This window comes from Panthera tigris, chromosome A1 (assembly GCF_018350195.1).
Source record: "Panthera tigris isolate Pti1 chromosome A1, P.tigris_Pti1_mat1.1, whole genome shotgun sequence".
In the NCBI taxonomy this organism is placed as follows: Eukaryota; Metazoa; Chordata; class Mammalia; order Carnivora; family Felidae; genus Panthera; species Panthera tigris.
Genome location: NC_056660.1, coordinates 229,483,884 through 229,506,123, shown reverse-complemented (window position 1 = coordinate 229,506,123; position 22,240 = coordinate 229,483,884). Strand labels below are relative to the sequence as shown.

General features: G+C 45.5%; 1 protein-coding gene across 4 annotated transcripts in view; it reads right to left on the bottom strand.

The window, feature by feature from the left end:
- Nucleotides 1–22,240, bottom strand: part of CTNND2 (catenin delta 2) — a 931,760-nt gene that overhangs the window by 110,935 nt on the left and 798,585 nt on the right. For all 4 annotated transcript variants that reach the window (XM_042997513.1, XM_042997503.1, XM_042997520.1 and 1 more), the window contains 2 exons: nucleotides 19,898–20,015; nucleotides 14,114–14,299 (listed from right to left, as the gene is read on the bottom strand). In XM_042997513.1, coding sequence (XP_042853447.1) covers nucleotides 14,114–14,299; nucleotides 19,898–20,015 — 304 coding nt within the window. The remainder of the gene's footprint in view (nucleotides 1–14,113; nucleotides 14,300–19,897; nucleotides 20,016–22,240) is intronic.

Here is a 22,240-nt window from a genome sequence, read left to right as displayed (position 1 = left end):
ACAAAGTGTTCATGTCTTTCATTTTTTCCACAGTTTAAGTTTTCTGTTCCTCTTAGGATTTTAAAAATATGAAAAATTATAATAGTGATTCTGATCTTTGATCACAAACAACCTTTGTCTTTTGGGAAAGATAAAGGCAATAAATACAATGAGAGTAGAAATGAAGTAAACCCTATGTTTAGAAAAAATACTCGCATATTTACTTCTGAGAAAAGTCCCAGGAAAACAAAATCATCCTTCACAATTTCAGGGTAGGGACACTAATTTATTTTACTCCTTATTTGTGTTTATTAATGGCTGCTTAACATATAGTCTAAATGACATATACTAAACTTCCCTGCACATATTTGGGCCCATATCTGTACATGTATGTGTGTACACATCTATGTATAAATACACAATCATAACTGTATTTCAAAACCTGTGTTTCTTAGTTCTAAAAATTTTACTGGAGCACAAGCTTACTTCATATCCTTGGAACATAAAGATGGAAGTGTTGATAGGGAAAGTGTAAAGTTATTTAACTGTCACAAATCATTTTAAGAATTGCATTATTTTCTACAAGAAAAATTAAAAACTCATGTCTTCTTTTTCTCAACTATGCCACAGCTTAGTTTAAGCGAAGGCCAAAGCTCAGAGATGAATATCCCAAGGATGGACGTTGGACATCCCACAAAAGGTCATCTTCAATGAGAGTGTCACTCAGTTTCAACGTTGTAACAAGGGCACTCAACGTGGGGGAATCTGCTTATGCTTTTAACCAAAGCCACTTCTAAACCATTCCGAAATGACTTTGCGCCTGTGCAAGCCTACTAATGAAACCAGTACATTTCTTGTAAGTACAAAAAGTAACAACATTGGAAGTGAACCAGCCTTGTCACATTACGCCTGGTTCGTTATTTGAGAAGGGCTCGCTACACTGGGTAGAAAGGTAGTGCCAGGGAAAGAGACCAGTCATTCTGCAGGTTTGCTGACTTCCATGATGAAGCAGGGGTAATACTGACTCGTCCAGAGAAACCAGTTTGGGGAACTGAATGTCTCTGCTGGTGCAACAGGAAATGGAAAATTACTTTATATAAGATTTTTTTTCATGGTTTATTTGGTCATCTCCTTAAAATTTTTTTTGAAGTTTATTTCTTTATTTTGAGAGAGAGAGAGACAGAGAGAGAGAGAGAGAGAGAGAACAGGAGAGGGGCAGAGAGAGAGGAAGACAGAGAATCCCAAGCAGACTCTGCACCATCAGTACAGAGCCCCATGCAGGGTTCAAACGCATGAACCGTGAGATCATGACCTGAGCTGAAATCAAGAGTCAGAAGCTTAACCTACTGAGTCACCCAGGTGCCCCCTTCAAACCTTTAAGCTATTGTCTTCAAATAAAGATTTGATAATATTCAGAACAATCATATTATGCAATTTGAAACTCAATAGGAATGGCATTTCCCTGTCATGTACGAAGAACTAATGTAACAGCTGGAGGTGCCCAGGAGTAGTATTTGCACGCTGGTTACAAAATGCGATAGCCAAACTCTAAGAACAAAAGGGAGCTATGTTATCATTTGCTGGGCTCATCTTGTTCTCCTTTCCTAACTTCTTCAAAATAAAATAGGATAAATGGCTAAATCAGTAGACAATTTTCTTCTGCTCTGACATGTGATCTATGTAGCTCTTAAATATCTTTTATTACAATCCTTTCTTAATGGCTACAAAGAGAATCTGAAGGAAATAAAAGGAAAACTGATGTGAATACGGATAATCTTTGGTGGCAACTAGAAATGAAGTTCAAAGGGGATTCTCTGCTATTTCGGAACATTGATGGCACCCTGGTGTGTCAATACCAAAGAAAAAGAGTTATTTCAAAGCCACTCAATGTGTGTGGCTTTTATCTGGGTACATTATTTCAAACTTTTACTGAGTTAACAGGGAAAGATTTATCAATTGTCTATTAAAAATAGACTTTTACCACCTATAAAAAGACCTGAAGTCTTCTCTAAGAGTGTGCCAACGTACTTGACATTATGCTGCCTGGAAAATCAACTCCAACAGGACCCTAGGGTGACAGTGACATCAGGATCTGACTTCGGTCATGAACACTCTGCCCATGCAAACTTTTAGGGCTAAGCTTCTTCTGGAGTGAGGGTCTGTGACAAGTCATGGGATATGCAATTTTATCACCAAAGTGGAAATACATCATTTATAAATTGAAACACCAGATGCATCCATCCTAAACTTGCTATAAGACTAGCACGTGGACAGAAGGCAAGTTGTGGCTACATCTTTCATATAATCAACCCACTGATCATCCAGCTATGTAGTCCTACGAACACAGGACTGAATTTGTAAGCCTTAAGCAAATTGTTTTGGACTATATCTTGAGGGCACATTACCAAACATTGTCTAAGAGCTTGAAATATGAGAAAAATAAAGATGCAAAATGTCATCAAGTCAGGACAGAGAACTTTCTTTGTGACAAAGACGGGTCACAATCAAGAAGACAAAATATTTCCAGGAAACTAACAGGAGCAAAGGTAGCAGAATATTTTTGATTTACTATCTGCATTACTGCCAAATTATGACATACACACACTTCTATGTATATACATATATTTCCGTATTTACGTATCTTCATTTATCAGGCTGAAGATTAAAAATCAAGCAGAGAGTAGCTAAAGGGAAAGCAAAAGAAAAAGGAGAAAGGCCTATGCGGTTTAAAAAAAAATCTGGCTTGGGGGAAGTTTTCAGTGAAACCCTCCCTTATTCTTGGTAGTAAATTTTACTTTTATGCTCGAGAGTTAACGTTCCTCAGTTTTGTGCACAGTTTTCTTTTCATCGGTTATATTTTAACAAAACTTGCAAAAGTTCTAGAAGCCCTCGATTCTTAGAGTTATTACTTAAATGTTCAAACTACACTTTGTACAGGTGATTCACGTGTTGTTACACAGGAAGAAAATGCCAGAGAATTTATTTCTGGCATTAACACTGCCCTCACTCAATTGTCTGGTTTGTAGTAATTTAGAATTTTACATATACAGTTAGAGCTCAAGAAGCTAAGAACTGAGTGCATTACACCAGAGTCTTTCAGATTTTTTTTAAAGGATAATGCTTTGGAATGAATGTTTGTGGCCCCCTTCCTCCAATTTCTTATGTTAAAAGCCTCAACACCCAATCTGATGGTGCTTGGATGCAGGGCCTTTGAAAAGTGATTGGGTCTAGATGAGGTCATGAGAATGGAACCCCCATGTTGGGATTAGTGTCCCTATAAAGAAATGAAGTGACCCAGAGTTTCTCTCTTTTCCATCTTGTAAGGGTGTGGCAAGAAGGGGTCATCTGTGAACCAGGAAGAGGCTCTCAGCAGACACCAAATCTATTGGTACCTTCATCTGGGACTTCCAGATAAAATTCTGTTGTTTAAGTCCTCCCTCCCCCGCCCCCCCCCCCCCCCGCCCACTGTTTTTGGTATTTTGTTACGGCAGCCTGAGCAGACTAAGCCATAATCACAGTAAGGATTAAGTACATTTGGTGTAGTAGGATCCTTCTGATCCTTCTGGCTTCCCCATGACCTTTCCGCCATGGAGCTCTCTCGGGGACAAGCTGTCAGCAAAGCAAGGAGAGTGCGTGGCAGGATTATGTTGACAGTAAATCACAGAGCAAATCAATTGGTTTTATCGCCCCAAATAGTGCCACACTCAATAACATACCATCAGCGCTTTTCTCTACTGATCTTAAATGTGTAACTGTATGACTGACATCAATAAAGCAAATCAATCAACAGTCTCTATCATTCATTTTCTAAAACTGCATAGAATTGAAAATAAGGTATTCTCCTGTTCAAGAAGGTAATGCTTAAATCTTTTTGGAAAGGAAGAGAATAACAAGCCTCTGTGCTACAAGCCAAGGAGCTGCTGACTTTTGGACATGATGTTTCTGCTATGGTCATAGTCAGGGGAGGAGAGATATACTGGCCACAGTTAAGAAATGTCCGTTTGGGAAGAAAGTTACACAGGTGCGGGACTGTGTCCAATGTGTGGCTTAAACAAACAAAAGGACCAACAAAAAACAAGGTGAAAGCCTTTCTTTGGACTTGGTTTCCATACTTTTGCTTCCCCACGCAGCTTAAATTCTATTTAAAAGGTTTCTTAGTTGGCTGCAGTATGGAAGAGAGTAGAAGCCACTTTCTCCTTGTATGAAGAGAATGGTGTAAGTTGGGGATAAAAATCCGAACGTTCCCAAACCAGAAAGCAAAGATGTCCATAAACCAAGACTTTGTGTTTTTTTTTGTTTTTGTTTTTAATTTTTTTTAATGCTTATTTATTTTTGACAGAGAGAGAGACACACAGAGCATGAGCGGGGGAGGGGCAGAGAGAGAGGGGGACACAGAATCTGAAGCAGGCTCCAGGCTCCCAGCTGTCAGCACAGAGCCCGATGCGGGGCTCGATCTCATGAACCTTGAGATCATGACCTGAGCTCAAGTCAGATGCTTACCCGACTGAGCCACCCAGGCGCCCCTTTAAACCAAGACTTTGTAAACATGGGCTTCTCTCAGGGATGGTGGCTCACAGAGCGCTCTATTGCATTCATAAAAGCCCCTACTAGTGAGAAAAATTAACGAGAGCCTTTCAGCTCTTCCCCTTCTGCCAAGTTTACAACTGCCCAGCCTCCGTTCTGTCACACTGGGCTGGCTTCCACAGAGATGCAGAGGAGAGCTCCCCGAGGCTGGGGGAAGCGTCTACAGTCCAGAGGTGCAGAGATACCCCGCTCCTCTCTCCATGTCGCAGCCGTGCAAGGCCACGTAAGGAGAAGAGCTTCTCCTGCTCGGCTGTGTCTTCACAAACAGAAAAGCCTCCTTCGCCATTGCGACGCATCTCTGTTGCCCATATTTCTCCACCATTGAGAGGGCATCACCGTCACTACCCTTGTGCAGGCCAAGTTTTGTTCCGAAGGGATCTGGGTGAAATATACAACAGGCCAAGGAAACTGCGTGGATCTTCAGCAGCAGGGGAACATTGACCTTAAAATCCCACTCTTCCCTCCGAGCTGAAGGCACACCTCGTGTGTCAGAAGAGAAGATAGCTCAGAGATGTGAACTGGCAGGCATGTCCTCTTACACCGGGCTCCATTTAATCAGGCGTCAGCCTGTGCACATACTTTAAAAAGCAACAACATAAACACAAGTCCATCCTCTGTCTGCCAGTTTTGCTTGGCTTGGTTTGAACAGCCGAGTTGCTAACAGATCTTCCCTCGACAGGGTTTCCTTAGCACTTCCAGCTTTTGGGGGGATTAAGGGAAAAGGAGGCAGGGGATAGAAGTTCTGGTTATGAAGAAACTCGGAGCGATGCTAAAGAGCCAGGAGAGAGATGATTCTTATGTTGACTCTTGGGAATTTTGAAGAAGAGAGTGGCTCAGGTGTGTGAACTCCCCTGGTCGCTGTTCGGAAGACGTAGATTACAGGGAGGGCGGAATCCGTGCAAAAACGGGACAGAGGTGGTGGCCAAGGAGCCGTATTTATGCGGCACACACGGTCTCTCGGCTCTCCTTGAAGACACAAAGCGTTTTGCATTTGAGAGGTTAGAAACCTATGCTCAAGTGGCAGGATTCTTTTCTGAATCAAGTATCAGAATAAAGAGATTCAGGGATAGATAGCCTTGCTGATTCTCTGTCAGTGTGGAGCCAAGGGGCATTGTGTGAGGGTGACGGGCACCCACAATCGTTTGCTCAGAACCACCCGCCCCTTAGGAAGAGGTGGGAGGGAGGCCGGCGATACTGCCCTGTTCCAGAGACCTACACGATGACACCACTGTGCTGTGCCCCACAGAGTTATCGAGGCTGGGCCACATCACCAGGCTTATGCGCCCTTTCTCCCAGCCATTGTGACGGAACCAACCAGAACACCGCTAAGACCCCTCTAGAATTCTCTCTGCTCCTAACTTCTCATCCACATCTAGGAAAACCTGGGCCAGGAACCTCTCCATTACTTCCTTTTTACTTTTCCCATTACCTTCCTTTTAAAGGCACTCTGTCCTTGACATGCCAACCTGCCTCAGAGAATCCCATAGTCTTGTTTGTTAATATCTTTGCTGATACACCCCTGAAAGCCAGTCTCATACAGTGGTTCTTGACTGAAGGGATTTTATCATCCAAGGGAACGACTGGCAATGTCTGAAGACATTGTTGGTGGTCACAACCGGGGGGAAGGGGTACTGCTGGCATCTACTGGGTAGAGGACAGGAATGCTGATAACGTCCTACAAGGCACAGGACAGCCCCCACAACAGAGAATTATCTGGCTCAAAATGTCAAGAGTGGCCAGGCTGAGGAACCCTGATCTAGTAGTATATAACAGAGTATTTATTAATGGCATGGAGTACTGAATGGTCAAATGTCAACAAGGAAAGTAAAGGGGAAGCCTAATTCAGAGTTTTAAGTCTGCAAACTCACTAAAAGCAGAAAACCAGCACTTTTTTTGTTGATGGGATATAGTTCATATGAGAGGCACAGAAGTAGGAAGAGAATCTCATTCACTCATGCGTAGTGACAAAGGAGAGTCACTGCACAGAAAGGCACGGCCGTGATTTTGCAGGCTCATGTGACTTATTGCTTGCAGGACATGAAATACCGTGTCTTGGGTCACCAAGCTCCTGGCATACGGTGACGTGAAGCTACAGTGAGACCGAGCGGGAGCCAGCCGGGAGGAGCAAGCAGCCACCGAAATAAGCCGATGGCTGGAAAAGAAATGGTATTAAGCAGCAAAAGAAAAAGTATGGCTCACTAATAAAATGAAAACTGGAAGAAAGAAAGGCGACCCGTGCTATTCTGAAATGAGAACTTAAAAGCATCAGGAATGTCACGAGGGGCAGATCCATCAGTGATAATAAACCAAATCCAAGTGTGCCTCGACTGTCGCTGCCATCCAGAGCGATTAGGACAAATTCCGGCTTATGTATCCCAAGCCTTGAACACATGAACTTGGTCTCCACATTTCCCTTTTAAGGATTAATCCCTGAAAAGCGATGAAGGGTGTAGGCGAGACTTCACTACACAAGTTTGTCACAGTTTGCACTAGCTAAAATTCGGAAGCCGCCAGATTTGCTGCTCATCAGGGATTGGTTCCCACACCACGAGCACGTGGGTTCACGCAGCACACGTGGCTGTAGGTGTGTTCCTACCGCGTGATTCTTGGCAGCCTTTCCACGTTCCGCTGGTGACTGCTGGCCAGGACAGAGATCACGCTGAGGCCAGGGATAAATGAGTGCACAACAGTGTGCAGCTGGAGACAGAGTGGGTGCTGCACTCACCCCTGTCCTCCGTGGCGTGCCCAGGTGGGCAGTGGGCGCGGCCCCGAGTGCAGGTAACCAGGGGCTGCACCATTTGCCGAGGAATCGCGAACCGAGAAACGAATAAAAAGTGAACTTTTCTTACCATGCGCAGGTAACTCTACACAATATTCCTCCTCCCGGGGACAGAAAGCTCTTGCTGGCCCCCTTAAGCATGCCACTACACCCCCTTTTCCTGAGCGAAGGGAATGCCCGAGGGTCATGGCTTCCCCACAAACACATCACACATCCCCCCTACCGTGCACTTCAGGGGCTAAGGTGACTCAATGCAGACCAAAGAGGGGGTGAGTGGCAGTGATGTACGTGACTTTCAATAGGGCACTCTGCTCTATCCTGTCGACTTTGTGCCATTTCTGCTCCTGGACGGCGGACAGGAAGAGCCACCTTGGACCACGAGGAGGAGGAATTATCCGAAAGAGAAGAACATGACAGATCTAAGAGCCTCCGAAGACTGCAGATGACGGCAGCCAGCAGCATCGACCTCCACATTACTGGGAAGGACACTTATCTATTCTCAGGACACTTATAAACCCTAAGGACGCCTATAAAGTCTACGGGTTTGGCTGTCTGACATGTGGCCTGACTCATACGCACAGCAGTGTACTTAAAATTGTCTTTTGAAGGGTTAAACAAAGCTGTGCATAAATATGGATAGAAGAAGTTTTGAAAGGATATATGCCTGGTATAAATTCCAATCACAGCTCTGTCTAGGAGGGGGATGGTGGGGGCGGGGTGTCTGTGTTACTTTCATCTCGTGGCTTATTACTATTTTATTTCTGTATAATTTACATGTTATGCATGCACGTATATACCGGTATATTTATGTTTGTTTATAATTAACATCCGTTTTGGCCAAGATAAGGAGAAACTTATTTAAAATTCAAATCTCCAACGTGATCTAACTTAGCAGTGAAATTCGTTTGTGTGCTTTGGGATACTGACCACTATTTAGCGTCACAGTCTCATTCCTGTGCATCTGTCACATCTGTGTGATGCAGTGGGCAATGTGTCACGCTCACGGAGAAGTGATACCAGATAGCAAGTCCTGAAAATCCCAGCAAACCTTTCAGGTGATGGGGTTTCATGACGTCTCACGCCATTTACGTATGTCATGCGTGAACACCCTCAGAACAAAGCATCGTTGAGTCTGGCATGATCAAAAGTGTTGCTTCTCCAGGGGTACTTTGAGACGCACCCATATCCATTTGTTGACACAAATCCTCAGGTTTTAGATGATCATCACGATGCACAATGTTTGTTAGGTTTGGTGGTCCCTACAGATTCAGAACGTTGACTAACGTCATAAAATACAGCACTACCACGAGAAGCCAGAGAGCAGTTTGGACCAAAAGTGGAGAGAGAAGGTCCATGGAATACCCTTGGCTCGCAGCGGCTCCTGGAGCCCAAGTGTCACCGGGAAAGAAATGGATGTGACTGGGACAAGTCACAGGTTTCAATGTCTACTTGACACGAGGGGTAGAGGCTGCTGCGGACCCCAGACCGAGCATCACTCAGCACAGCTGGTTCTGGGTGTTGGGCTAGAAATGGACAGAAACCGGACGCGCCCAGTCCCCCGCCTCAGCAGATCCACTCTCCATGGGCGTCAACAACTGTACATAACTCACAATGTGACTGGCACGAGGTGGGGGGTAGTTTAAATAAAGCCATGTGCAAGTAGATTAGAAGATGGGTAACTTTTTACTTGGAAGAAGTCCTGAAAGAGCGGAAGAGATGTTTTTATTTGACCTTAAAGGATAGTCGTCCAAGCAGTGGACGGAGGGGAGGGGAAGACCGCAGAGGAGGAGCACGAGCGAAAGGTTACAGGCTGGCCTGTGGGACAAAGGATGGGCAGGTGGGAGCCCCTGGAGGTTCCTCCAAGACATGCCCATCGTCATGGGGAACAAAAGAAGGCATTCAAGATTTTACACGGAATCCCGTTACTATCGCTTTGGCATACAAAACAGCATGGTGGTATCATGAGTGAAACTTCCCGCTGGCCCATGCATTTGACATCTACAGCGTAAGAAAGAAGTGAACAGGAGCTTAAATTGACCACAGCGCACTAGACCGTGAAACAAAGATGACCGGGAGAGGGAACATGAGCACGTGAGAAGAGGCTCAGAATCATCTTTGAATTGTCAGAGGTCTATGTCCTCACCCACATGGATACATCTATATCCACGTGAATAAAACATTCACAAGGGATATTCCAACAGAAGGGAGAAGTTTTGACTTCTAGGTCATCTTGCTTGTCTTGTTTTTTTGTTTCTGGTTTTGTTTTTTTCCCCCTCAGCGGTTTCTCTGCAGTGTCAAGTTCACACTGAGTGGGGTCTTGAAGCCTCAGGTCTGCTCTGGCCAGCAGCCAGTGGTATCCTGTGACTTCAAGTCCATTTTCGAGTACCACTAACCCCAGGACATCATCCCGGGAAGTTTGGCCATCTCCCAAATTGGAAAACAAAAGATGCTTATTTCTACAAAAGGTGGGAAAGTAAATACACCGATTTTGTCTACTTGCATTTCCCTGGATCCCAATCTCTGGATTGCCCGTCCTGCCCCACCGTGCCCAGCTGCTGGCACAGAGCCCTGCTGGAGAAGGTGGAGCCCCTGCCAGGTGACATGTGCCTTTGGGCACGTGATGTGTACATTGTTTGGTGGGGCGGGGGTTAGGGTTCTGCCCGAAAAGGGCTAGAGAGACCAGCAATTTCTTATAATCTGGCAACACGCACTGAACCCAGAGTCAGAAATTAATAAATTTGCAAAGCCCTTTTGGACCAGAAGATGATGCCCAGAAATGTTAACTACTTCTACCCTCAGGAGCTCATGGTGTGATGGTTTCAGTATGATTCAACAGCAGCCATTTCTTGAAAGAAGAGCATGAATGAAGCATATCTTTGTACCCTACATCTTCTTGAATTATTTCAATTAAGTATCCGAAGGATAAAGTTTCTGAGATTTTTTATTATAACTAAATCTGACCTTCATAGTGTCAGAGAATTTTCCTAAGGTATAGAATAACAATGTTAGAAGTAAGATCAACATAAAATTCTGGGATATAGCAAAGCCCCAGAGGCAATCATTAAACCAATTATGATTTTTATCACTTTGGCTTCCTCGTAAAATCTCTGGTTTCTCTGTCCTGGGCAGTATCTGTTGCAGATTAGACAAACTTTCCTTGTACCTTTCTCTGGCGTCTCAAATGGAAGAAGGAAAACAAATACATTCTTATAAGCAAACACTGACTTAATCACTTCGTGCTTTTCAAAATATTATTTTCTAGATGGCATTTGAAAAGATTATAAATGTAATGCCTGTTCGAAAATTTGTAAATACAAAAGTATGAAACAATCAGTAGCCTTTGTCTTTGATGTTACTGTACTTTCCCTAGAAATACATACATGTATATATACAAATACAAATATATATAAATATATAATAATGAATGTATTATATATAAATAATAAAAATATATACATATGTATTTTATATTTGCATGTGATACACCTTTTGCAAACCTGGCCAGGTTTATCAACATCATACGTATCTCTATATACACTCCCATTTTTATATCATTTTCCTCCACTTTGTATTCCATATGCTCTCTTGTCACTACATAGTCTTTGAAAACCCGACTTCATGAGCAACAGATTCCAGACACTGGATATCTGACAATCATTAAAGCTGTAAACCTACAACTTTCTGGAAGCTTCTAGATGAGTTACGCCAGTCTGCAGGCTCTGAAGGTAACCTTGTGTTCTGGTGTTAGCAAGGATGGGGATCCTTTGTCCTAGACAGACTCGAGGACATTTCCATTTCTCACCTTGCGGCAACCAGTTAACAGTGATGAATTAGGGCCTTGGTTCCCCCTCTCACTGGAGGGAGCTGGCATTTAATTCCTTTAGACGACTTGGAATGGCTGCCTGGTTTCCCCAAGTGCAAAGCACATTCCTCAAGAAGCAAGGTTTCCCTGTTGAGACCCAGACTGGTGCATATGCCCATCCTTCCCAGCAGGTGGCGCCATCTAGACTCAGTTCTCTCCTGGGGACCAGTCACCAGGCTGGGGGCCAACTGGATGTGAGGGCGTCTTCCTATCCCTCTTCTTCACGCCAGATGCTGGTGCTCTCCTCCCCATCTCCAGACCTTTCAGCTGTGCCTCCCTTCCATCCGTTTTAAATGGAAGATGGCTTCTACTTTTGGCTGTTTTTTCTACTTTTGACTGAACTTGACAAAACATCCTAAATGACTTTCAAACAACCATAATTATTATCTGTTTACACCCTCACTAAAATGTTTCATAAGATACTTTTATTATGTGAGAGCACAGTTCAAAGTCTTTTACGTAACTATCACTTGACTGAAACCATGGCTTTGATGTTTCTTCATAAGCAACAATGTTCTGTATTCTAACATGGCTGTTTCAGCAAAACTTTCTTAACGAAATCCTTTTTGTCTCCTTGAAAATATTGTGAGAAAAAGATGGGACAAATGACCCTTATAAATTTTCACTTAGACTTTTGGCAAAAATGATAAAAGTGCTTTAATCTCTTCATCTTACTCAACTTAGAAAATGGCTCATTGATGTTGTAAAATATGGTTCGAAGTACAACATTCTAAGGTGGGAAATTGCTCATCATAAGGTTCCGTGACGCAGCTCACAGTGTGAAAGGAGGGATGTGGTTGGGGGTGAAGTCCATGAATATTTTCTTCTGACTTCTGAACTCTCTGGACCCAATCAATGCCTAATGTCACCTGTCACTTGAAAGGCTTCAAGCCACGTGAGCACACATTGGCAGCATTAGAAAAAGGGTTCAGGGTCTGAGGCCGACTCTTACTAACGGGACACCAGTGGCAGATGCAGGGACCATCAGAAGGATGGTTCAGAATCCAAAAAAGGACTGAAGACAAAACCTTGAAATCAGAGTGAATTCAATCTCAGTTCAAAGTTTTTTGTTTTTGTTTTTTACACCAAGGCTCATGCATTAGTACAATTTCCCAGATCTGCCTTCCGAAGTTGCCTGGGCCCATCCAGGAGGTTCTGAGTCTGCAGGTGGTGGGTAAGACCTGGGGGATTACGATCACCTGACAGATTGGCAAGCACCACATTCCTGCCCATATGCCATTCTTCTTTTCAACCTTTATTATGCTCATTCACTTTCCAGGATAAAGCAGTAAAGGGACGGGGCCCCATGGTATACAGTATTGCAGAAGGAAAGCATGAGAAGGACCCATTATACCTTTGTTAGGCCATGTTTCGCTTGTACGATAATGGAAAGGGTCAGAAGCTTATGGTCTGGCCCCCTTAAGTACTGGGTTGGAAAACTGAGGTATCCAATACTGTTTGGCATAATTCCTGGCACAGTTCAATAAACACCTGCTAGCTAACCACTGCATTCCCCTGAGGGGAGATTTTAAGAAGTATGGCTCAATCCTCTTAAAAGGCTCCTGCAATTCAGGGAGAAGGTGGACACAGAGCACAGGAGAGAAAGCAGGGTTGGGAGCGTCTCAGAGCAGCAGATCACCATCGAAAAGGCCAGCAGCACGTATTTTTAGGTTACAGGTGTGTTTATGCTGGAATGTACAGATCTAGAGGCTGTAGATGTGTCTGGAGTGGCCCCCAGGGGCCACAAAGAGCAAGAGAACTAGAACCTAAAAAATGTGAACACTGATGCATTCAAGTTAAATTTATGAATGATGTTTAAGAATGCATTCCCGTGAATCCTTCCTCCAAACAAAATAGTGCCTATAACCCTTACTCAAAGCAAAATGATTTTGAGAACACTTTAAAAAATGATGGGCTCTGATCTAAACAGATACTTTTGCATATTTATTTTGAATTAAAACCTGCTAAGAGACAGTGTTGGGAGTTCTGTCCTGCTTTCTTAGTTGTTCACTCTGGAAGACAGTCAGATCTTGGGTCTGTATGACCGTTAGCAGCTGGGATATGACCACAGTGTCCAGGGGAAGGCTGGACTCATGATCACTGTCCAGGAGAGATGAAGAAACCTCAGTAGTAGGGGTTTCTGGCCGCAGCTATGACTCACACTACTCCCTCAGCTGGTGGGGGGCCGATGGGTGAGGGTTCCGTCTTCCAGAGGCTCCGGGAGAAAAGACTGGAGACTATCTTGATTCCATCAAGGCCAAGAGTGGCTTCCTATTGGCCATTACCTCAGTGCAGGCAGCCTACTTACAGCCGCCCAAGGTAAAGTCCATCATTTTGGAGACACCTCTCCAGCTGCTCAGCTTTCTGAATTTATCAGAATTGTCCCCCAAGGCCAAGCTTCCAATGCCATTCTGTTGGAGAACTGGGAATCTGAGCCCCCATTTCTAACAATAAATGCAAGAGCACATATCAAAACGTTTCAAAACATGCAGTAAAATATGTGTTGGCTGCTTAGCTTCTCTTCCTAGATCACACCTACAGTGTACCTGTGGAACACCTGCAAAGCACCCTCCTGTCCCTGGCCGGGACCTCCATCGAGGTACGAATCAACACACAGAAGAATCGGTGCCCGGGTTGGACTCTCCAAGCTGGTACCTCAGAGCCTGCCTGGGACTGACGTGACTCTCTTTGGCAAAGTTCCTATGTTGAGTGGGCTGCAGGATGTGGGCGAAGTTATTCGACGTCCCCCTGTCAGACCCCACCCCCCACGGGAACACTGTGCAGATGTGTTAATGATTTTAGCCTGCATTGAAAGTACAGAGCCCCATACGTGTATACGCAGAAGAAATATTAATGTTGTAATTAGGGGAGGGGATAATTGTGTGGAGCTGCAGAGTCGCCCGCATTACCTGATCCTGGGATTTCTTTTTCTTCTTCTTCTTGCCCCAGCACCCGGAACTCTCTGCATCTTTGCCGTTGGCCTCACCACAGAGAAGCCCGTCCAGCTCATCTGTGCCCATGTGCTGTCCCTGAGACGTTTCTGCTGCTAGCCGGTATGACAGGTTCCTTAAGATGCACACACAGTTTTCAACGGTCTGGAGAACCCAAAACAAACAAACAAACAACAACAAAAAAAAAAAAAAAAAAGAAAGAAAGGAAAAGAAACAAAGGAGGAATGAATAAAAACTAACCAGCATCCCTCCTGCACCCAGGAAAGCGAGTCATTTCCACATTCCTGATCCTTTCTGGATACATTTAGCTGTCGGCTCCTAAAGGCGCCCTTGATGGTCGCAGTGGAAAGAATTCAGAGAAGCCCGAGAAGGTTCTTGAAACCTTTCCTTATCCAAAGTAGCTCCTTTTATAAGCAGTTGTCTTTGTGGTTGTTTTTGTTTTTGTTTTTTTAAATTGGCAAGTTGGCTAACATACAGTGTAGTCTTGGCTTCAGGAGTAGATTCCCGTGATTCAACACTTACATGCAACCCAGTGCTCATCCCAACAAGTGTCCTCCTCAATGCCCATCACCCATTTCCCCTGCCCCCATCAACTCTCAGTTTGTTCTCTGTATTTAAGAGTCTCTTATGGTTATATAAGCAGCTGCCATTGTTGGTTGAAGTTCACTAATGAGTGGGGAAGAATCCACAGTCGCCAGAGGTCTCGGATGGTGGCCGGCTCACAGGCCACTCCCCTCTGGGGACCAGGGCTCAGCATCACCGAGAATATGGATACTCACGTTTCCATCAGCTCTGGGAGGGAGACACTACTATCTGCCATCCACCAGGGCCCTCTCTGGTAGTAAAATGAGGTAGGAGATATAAAGCTGGGGGGGGTCCTAGACAAGCCATGTGCTGGGATCAGCTGGGGGCATAAATGTTTCCATGCTACCGATTTGTTTTGAGGTGGCTGGTGCTCCTGTTTTCTTAGCATAGGCATTCGACGGTCCTTAAGGACAAAGGTGCAGCTGAACACCTTAAGGCCCTTGGTCTCTGCTGCCTTGTGACTTGGGACAATACACTCAACATCTCTCTGAGTCAATTCCCTCCTCTGTCAGATGCTCGGAATGGTACCCACGTCTTAGCTTGCTGTGAGGATCAGGTGAGCTAGAGTATGTGTGTGCTGTAGGCTGAATGCCTCCCCTGCCAAGATGTCCGCATTAATCTCTGGAAGCTCTGAATATGTTAGGTTCCGAGGCCAAGGGGAATGGAGGTGGCAGACAGAATTAATCAGCTGACCTTCTGTTAGGGAGATTGTCCCGGATTATCCTGGGGGGCCCATGTAACCATGAGGGTCTTAGAAGCGAGAGAGGGTGCAGAACAGGTGTGAAAAGGCGTGACCTCTCACTGCTGCCTGTGAAAACGGAGGAAGGGGCCACAAGCCAGGGAACTGTGGGCACCTGTAGAAGCTGGAAAAGACGAGGAAACGGACTCTCCCCGGCGCCTCCAGAAGGAATGCGGCCCTGGCGACACTTTTATTTTAGCCCAACAAGACCCACGTGGGACTCCTGGCCTGTGAAACGGTGAGATAATAAATATGCGTTGTTTCCAGCCACCGTGTTTGTGGCGATCTATTCCAGCAACAGTGGGAAACCAACCTAGTGTGTACGTACTGAAGACAGTGCCTGCCCACGGAGAATGCTGTATGAGAGTTCGTACCGTGAACAATGGTGCACACAGCACGCTTGGGAGTCCAGAGCATGGGGCCCAGAGCCGCCAGTCTAGGTGTGAGCTCTGGCTCTGCCATTTCATGGGCTGTGTGACCTTGGGCAAAGTGCTTAATCTCTCTGTGCTTCCATTTCCTCCCAAAGACCCTTCCTGCCAAAGATCATCACCTTGGAGAACAGGTTTCACACATGAATTTGGGAGGACACATACACTCAGGCCACTGCACGGACCTTTTGACCTTTGTTCCGAATTTGACGAACAGTGGGAAGAAGAAAAATGCACCCAATTCAAAAAATAATAGTGGGGAAAAAAACTGAACTGAGCTAAGTTTTATTTTTAAAAGCATGCCAATTTGGCTATGGTTTCTCAGGCACCTGCTGTGTGCACCAGCATTCAAGGCAGGGAACGTGGTTCCATTTCACAGACGAGAGGGACGAGACCCGTAGTCGTCGGGGACTCACAGCAGATAGGGCCACTTCTTCCTAGTCCTGGGCCCAGCCTGGAAGGGATGGGGCTAAGTGCTCCCCTCCCACGACAGGGATCTGGTTAAAGGAAGCATACATCTTTGACTTGACTACTGGGCGTGTGACAATCAACCAGGAAAACTGGTTTTCAGAATGTATCTCGGGAGCCTTTGCTCCATTCTAGACCTTTCTTGTCAGCTTTTCAAGGTTTCACGGCTGCTAATCCCACAGGCTTTAAGCCAACTTGATTTTCTATTTCAAGCATCCTCTCAGCATCAAAAAAAGGAACCGGCATGAAAGCAGGTAAACACAGGACGATGCATGAAAGAAAGAAAAGTCTCTCCCTGAAAGGGAAATGTTATGGCATAAGTCAGAACGATTTTTAAATCAGCTCAAACTGATTTTTTCCCTTACATCAAAGACTTGGGAGAATCAACTTCTTTCTCATCCTGCTGCTCATGTTCCCTGGGGGCATCTCCGTGCCTCTGTTTAACAAATGACTACTGGGGAACACAGCCACAGTTTTGAGAAATGCTTTATGATCTACCTGTGGCTGGGGGATGGTCTGGGAGAAGCCGGAGTGGGGGAGAAAGTGGGGTTGACGGAGGGGTGGGGGTGCAGAGGAAAAGATGGGGCGAGGGAGACACAGAGGCTGAACTCATCCCTCTAGCTCAGCTTGGTGTGGGAGGGCCACCCATTCAAGCTCTTTCCTCGAAAGCAGGGGGACAGGGGACAGAAAAACAGGCAGCCACCGTCCTTCTTTGGGACGCCAGCAGAAGGCATGTGGCAGCTGGTGGCGCTGCTCTTGACATGCACTGCTGTCAACAGAGCTTCTGGCGGCTCCTCGTGGTCACCAGGGTCATTTTGACGCCTTATTTTCTATGGCAAAGGGCTAATTTGGAAGTTGTCCATAGACTGCTGAACCATATGTTACCCATTCAACAAACTGTCCCAGTCACAGGAGCCGAGCTGAGAGCCTGTGTGGATTCCAGTCTCTAGGATTCCATTAGCTTTGCTGGCCGTAAAGAGAATGTGCACTCACCTCCCTCCTCTATCCTGTCACTGTGAAAGCTCAGAGGTGAGCAGACAGAGGGCTGAGTGGCACACTGCGGGACCATAATACGTTAGGACTCTCTGGCACGTTCTGGCTGGCAAAACACTGCTAAGTAACTTGTGGAGTCTGATCCTTTCAGAAGCTATGGCGATCTTCCTTGTCACGAAGTCGGGGTCCCCGGGTCCAATTCCATAATCAGCAGGAGGGTGGGGGCAAATCTACCCAAGCCTGGTGCTCTAGCTGCTGCATCAGAAATAGCCGTGTCTTATGATTCCCGCCTTTAATACTCCCAGGGATTCTAGGGTCCTCTTTTGAAGAGAATGTGGACATTAAAAGAGGTGATCTCCAGTGTCTCCCAGGAGTCTGACACGTCAGGAGAAAGGGGTGGGGCCTCACAGCACTTCGTTTTGGGGCCGTGCTGCTAGAGACTACCTCCCCACCAGTGTGGGCATGGGCGGTTGGCCAAAGCAAGGGGCTGTTGACCCTTATTTTCAACTGCAAGGCCGAGACAATATTAAGCTCTTTTGGCATCCGTTACAGTAAGAGGCTCAGCGTCCCGATGCTGTAGCCTTTCTTGCTCTGAACGTTAAGACCCGCCGCACTGAAGCCTTAGTGAAATTTCCTTTGGCAGCTCTTTTAAAAATCGCCTATTGTGTTAACGGACATCTGTAAATCCTCAAGACATCTTGACTGGTCACGTTTTTAGGGACTTCGTTTTCCTATCAATGATATTAAAAGTTCTAAAATGGCCATTAACAGTGTTTACAAAAGGGGACGATTACATCTAGAGTCCATCATACTCCATTTCGAAACTGAGGAGCACTTCACGGTAAGCTGATGGATGCAAGCGTAAGTCAGTGGCGGCGATCAGGTGACAAACTGTGTTCACAACTGTGGTAAACTAGTACTCAAAGGATGGGAATCCCAGAAGGCGGATCATGCCTCCACCACAGGGAGTAGGTCTCAGGTATCAGCAATTTCCTACATTTCTCAGTGGCTCCACTGTGCAGTCAAGGTTGAGAACCCCTCGCTAGGTCATTCCCCATGCCAGCCGGTAACCAAAGGGATCAAACCACTCGTACCTGTTCTTTATGGGACTTTACAACTAAATTACATTACATCGTGTTTCTGATGAGAGTCCTTGTCAAAGCTGTATCTACTAAGGTGGGCTCTCAGTCCAGGCCACACGTTGAATCACCTGATGAACTTCTAAGGAACAAAAATCTGAGATCAGAGGTAGACGTTCAGAGTCAGAGGTCTGTGATGGGGTCTAGGCACGTGTATTTACTAAGCAGTCCTAATTCTAACGAAGAGCTGGCATTAAAAGCCATGGGATTAAGGACCAGGACCAGGACCAATTTTGCTCCCTCTGTGGGACATCTGGCAATATCTTGGGGACATTTTGGTTTGTCCCAGCTATGAAGCTGCTGGCATCTAGGGGGTAGAGCCCAGGAATGCTGCTCAACATCCTACAATGCACGGGGTGGCCCCCAAACACTGAATTATCCAGCCCCAAATGTCCATGGTGTGGCTCTAGAGAAGTTCTCGTTACGGTCTCGCATTTGTCACGTGGACTCATCAGTAGAGTCTGTGTTTACATTTGTCACACGGACTACTTTAAAAGCATCGTTAGAGTCTGTGTTTACATCAGGACATTATTACTTTACAGTTTTACATTCAGAATGAATCGAAACTAATCAAAAGACAAACTGAGGCGAAACAAAATACCTCCAACACTGGAAAAGCCCACCCGACTCTATTTTGGTTTGTGAACTCAAACACTGAAGAGACTCTGATGATTAACATATCACCAGCTTCGTTTATTTAGCATTTTTAAAGCAGTTACTTACCTTCATTGGGCACTTTTTTAAAAAATTAAAAAAATTTTTAATGTTTATGTTTGAGAGAGATAGAGTGGGTGCGGGGAGGGGGCGGGGCAAAAAGAGAGGGAGACACAGAATCTGAAGCAGGCTCCAGGCTCTGAGCCATCAGCACAGAGCCTGACACGGGGCTCGAACCCACAAACCAGGGGATCAGGACCTGAGCCACAGTCTGACGCTTAACCAACTGAGCCACCCAGGTGCCCCTTCATCAGGTACTTTTAAAATGGCATTTGAACAACTAACATTTGTAAAAAGCTAACTGGTAAGAATATAGAGTTATTCGAAGCTCAGGTAGTTTTAATAGGTCTCTTTCTTTTAAAAGCAGATTTCAAAAAAATAAAACTGGAAGCTTGTGGGTAATGTAGCATGGAAAAGTTGATACACTCATCCCATCTGAGTAACTTAAAACAATCCACGTTTTTTATTTATTCGTTGTTGAGACTTAGGTGTCTAGTTCTAGGCTAGGATTATTAGAAGCCATCAAGAAAATGTAGGATTCCTACGGGGAGACCACGATAGATTTCAGAGTGAAGGTATTAGGCACAGCATTAGCTCTCCGTCGTTGTTAGCCGTTGCTTAGTCCCTTGGGCATCTTTATTGACTAAGATGTTTAATCTATGCAAACACAACAAACCTTGCTGTCGATCTCACTGCTCCCTAGTGCAGACTGGATCACGTAGAGCAGCGCATCTGTGAGCCCGTCGCATTCCCGCATCCTCCTGCGGGCCTCCTCTCCGGCTGAACTGACATTCCTGCAAAAGCAAAAGGGCACGTCAGCTACCTCCCTGTGGTCCCCAAAAGAACCTTTCTCCCACGCGCAACTCCAGAATGTTTACCGAGAACACGGTTTTAAATAGTAGGGACGGTTTCCACAAATACATCGTAGAACTGGGTAAGTCATAGGTATCTGCATCGTAACTTGTGCAAAGGAGACTCAGAGTTCTGAACATGTCATCTGTGAGGGTCCCGTGGCTGCGGAGAATGGGGGCTCTTGGAAAGTCTTTAAGGTTTACTTCACTGACAGCTGACAAGGGAATCAAGCTCTGTGATTCAAAGGCCTCTTCTTGGAGAAATTTGCGAGAGCGTTTTTCAAAGACGGAGCTTCTGACTTACTGAAATATTTTAGAGATCTAATTTCGCCTGCTTCAAAAATATACCTACGTTGGCCCTACCAGAAGTAAACTTCTAGAAATTTATTCTAGGCGCATAGGCAGGGGGTTCTGTGGAAATTTAATCACCGGGATGCCCATGGGCACCTTTTATGGGCAGGCGTGGCCCAAGTTCCTTCCTGGACCAGCACAAGCTGAGCTTAAGCCAACAGAAGGGGCGGACAGTCAGGGAACAGGCGGCTGGGAAGCAGTGAGATCTTCCACTTCTACAAAAGACATGAGAAAAGCTCAGTCAAGGGTGAGTCTTTGGGGTGCTTTTAGTGACTGCACCACCTGAGAGTACATTCTTCCTCTCCTACCCCTGGTTAGGATTTGGTTCAGGCGGAGAATTTCTGTGGCAAGTCGTGGACAACACAGCCTGTTGGAGGGATGCTGGAGGTGAGTGAAGGGAAGGTATAAAGGAACTGAGGGAATTTAGCGACCACGGGAAGAGTGATCTCTCGAGAGTGATCCCAGTAGGCCAGTGGCTCTCAAACTCGGCTAATATCAGAATCACCCGGCGGAGACTGTTGGGCCCCACTCTGGAGTCTTGGGTGGCATCAGATAACTTCCTATTTGGTGACGCCAAAGCGGAGAACCACCGCGCTGACTCTGGCTCTAGGGAGAGGGTCTGGTCGGGAAGGGCACCCTCTCTGCTGACTGCTGATGGCTGCCACATGGCAGATCCCAAGGATCTGTGGCCCCGGACAGAGCCCGCAGGAGGCACCGAACAGGATGAATCTCACGCCCACGTTGTAACTGGCGGAGGCATTCCCATTTCATTTTCAAAATGTCCTTCGAGGTTACTTTTCATTCTGTTTTACAGATGAGAACCCTGAGAGAGCTGCCCAAGGCCACAGAGGGAGGAGTTAGTGGAGGGGCTGGGATTGAACCCAGTCTATGAGGAGAGGAAGGCAAGGCCTTCAGGCTTGATGCACAACATGGATATACTACTTTTTTTTTAGGAACGAAAATAAAATAGGGCCGACACTAAAATGCTAACGGCTAAAATGCTATTGAACATAAATGTTTTCTTCGATATCTAGAAGGTTCTGGAGGATGTGTTTAATGTGTTTAAATGCGGAGGATCTCTCCGCATTTTAATCTAAGACTGGGAAAGGTTATTCAATTCAAATTAGTATTTTTGGCATTTGCTCATCTTAAAATATAAACAAAATTTCTCAGTTCCTCAGATAATATAACTAGGCAAATAGTGACAGCATTTTTAGGAAAAGTGTCAGGACTCCCTCTTGGGGTGGCCAACCCTCACTTCTGGATCTCGGAGAGGGAGGAAGAGCCAAAATTTCTGCAGGAAGAAGTGGTGAGAGCTTTGCTGGTATTACTCTAAACGAGAAAGACGGCCTTTGTGACAGAGCAGTTTTAGACCACTCCTCCTTGAAATGGTTTTCACCAGGTCAGGCTTTGAGGCTGTTAGAGTAATAGGCTTGTCAAAAATCCCAATCAGACCTCTTTGGTCAGAAGAATGCTGGATGGCAGTGTGCCTGTGTGTTTTAAATCTTGCACCTATACTCTGAAGAGGTTGTTTTTCCAAAGAGAGAACGATGGAATGTAGTCTTGAAAGTGCCTGAGGGTAGCTCTGTACACCCTAGTCTGAAGTCTTCTGCCCTCTTCCAATGAATGCTCAGTCTTGCCCTTGAGTAGCTTTATGGTGAGGGCAGACTGCCTCCTCATTCACAAATACACTTCATAATGATCAGCCTATTTTCAGTGGTAATCAATGGACAGGGCAACCTGGGAAAGATCATGAATTATCAATCGGTCAACATTATAGTTGTGAATATTAATCTAAGCAGTATCCTTTATTCTCG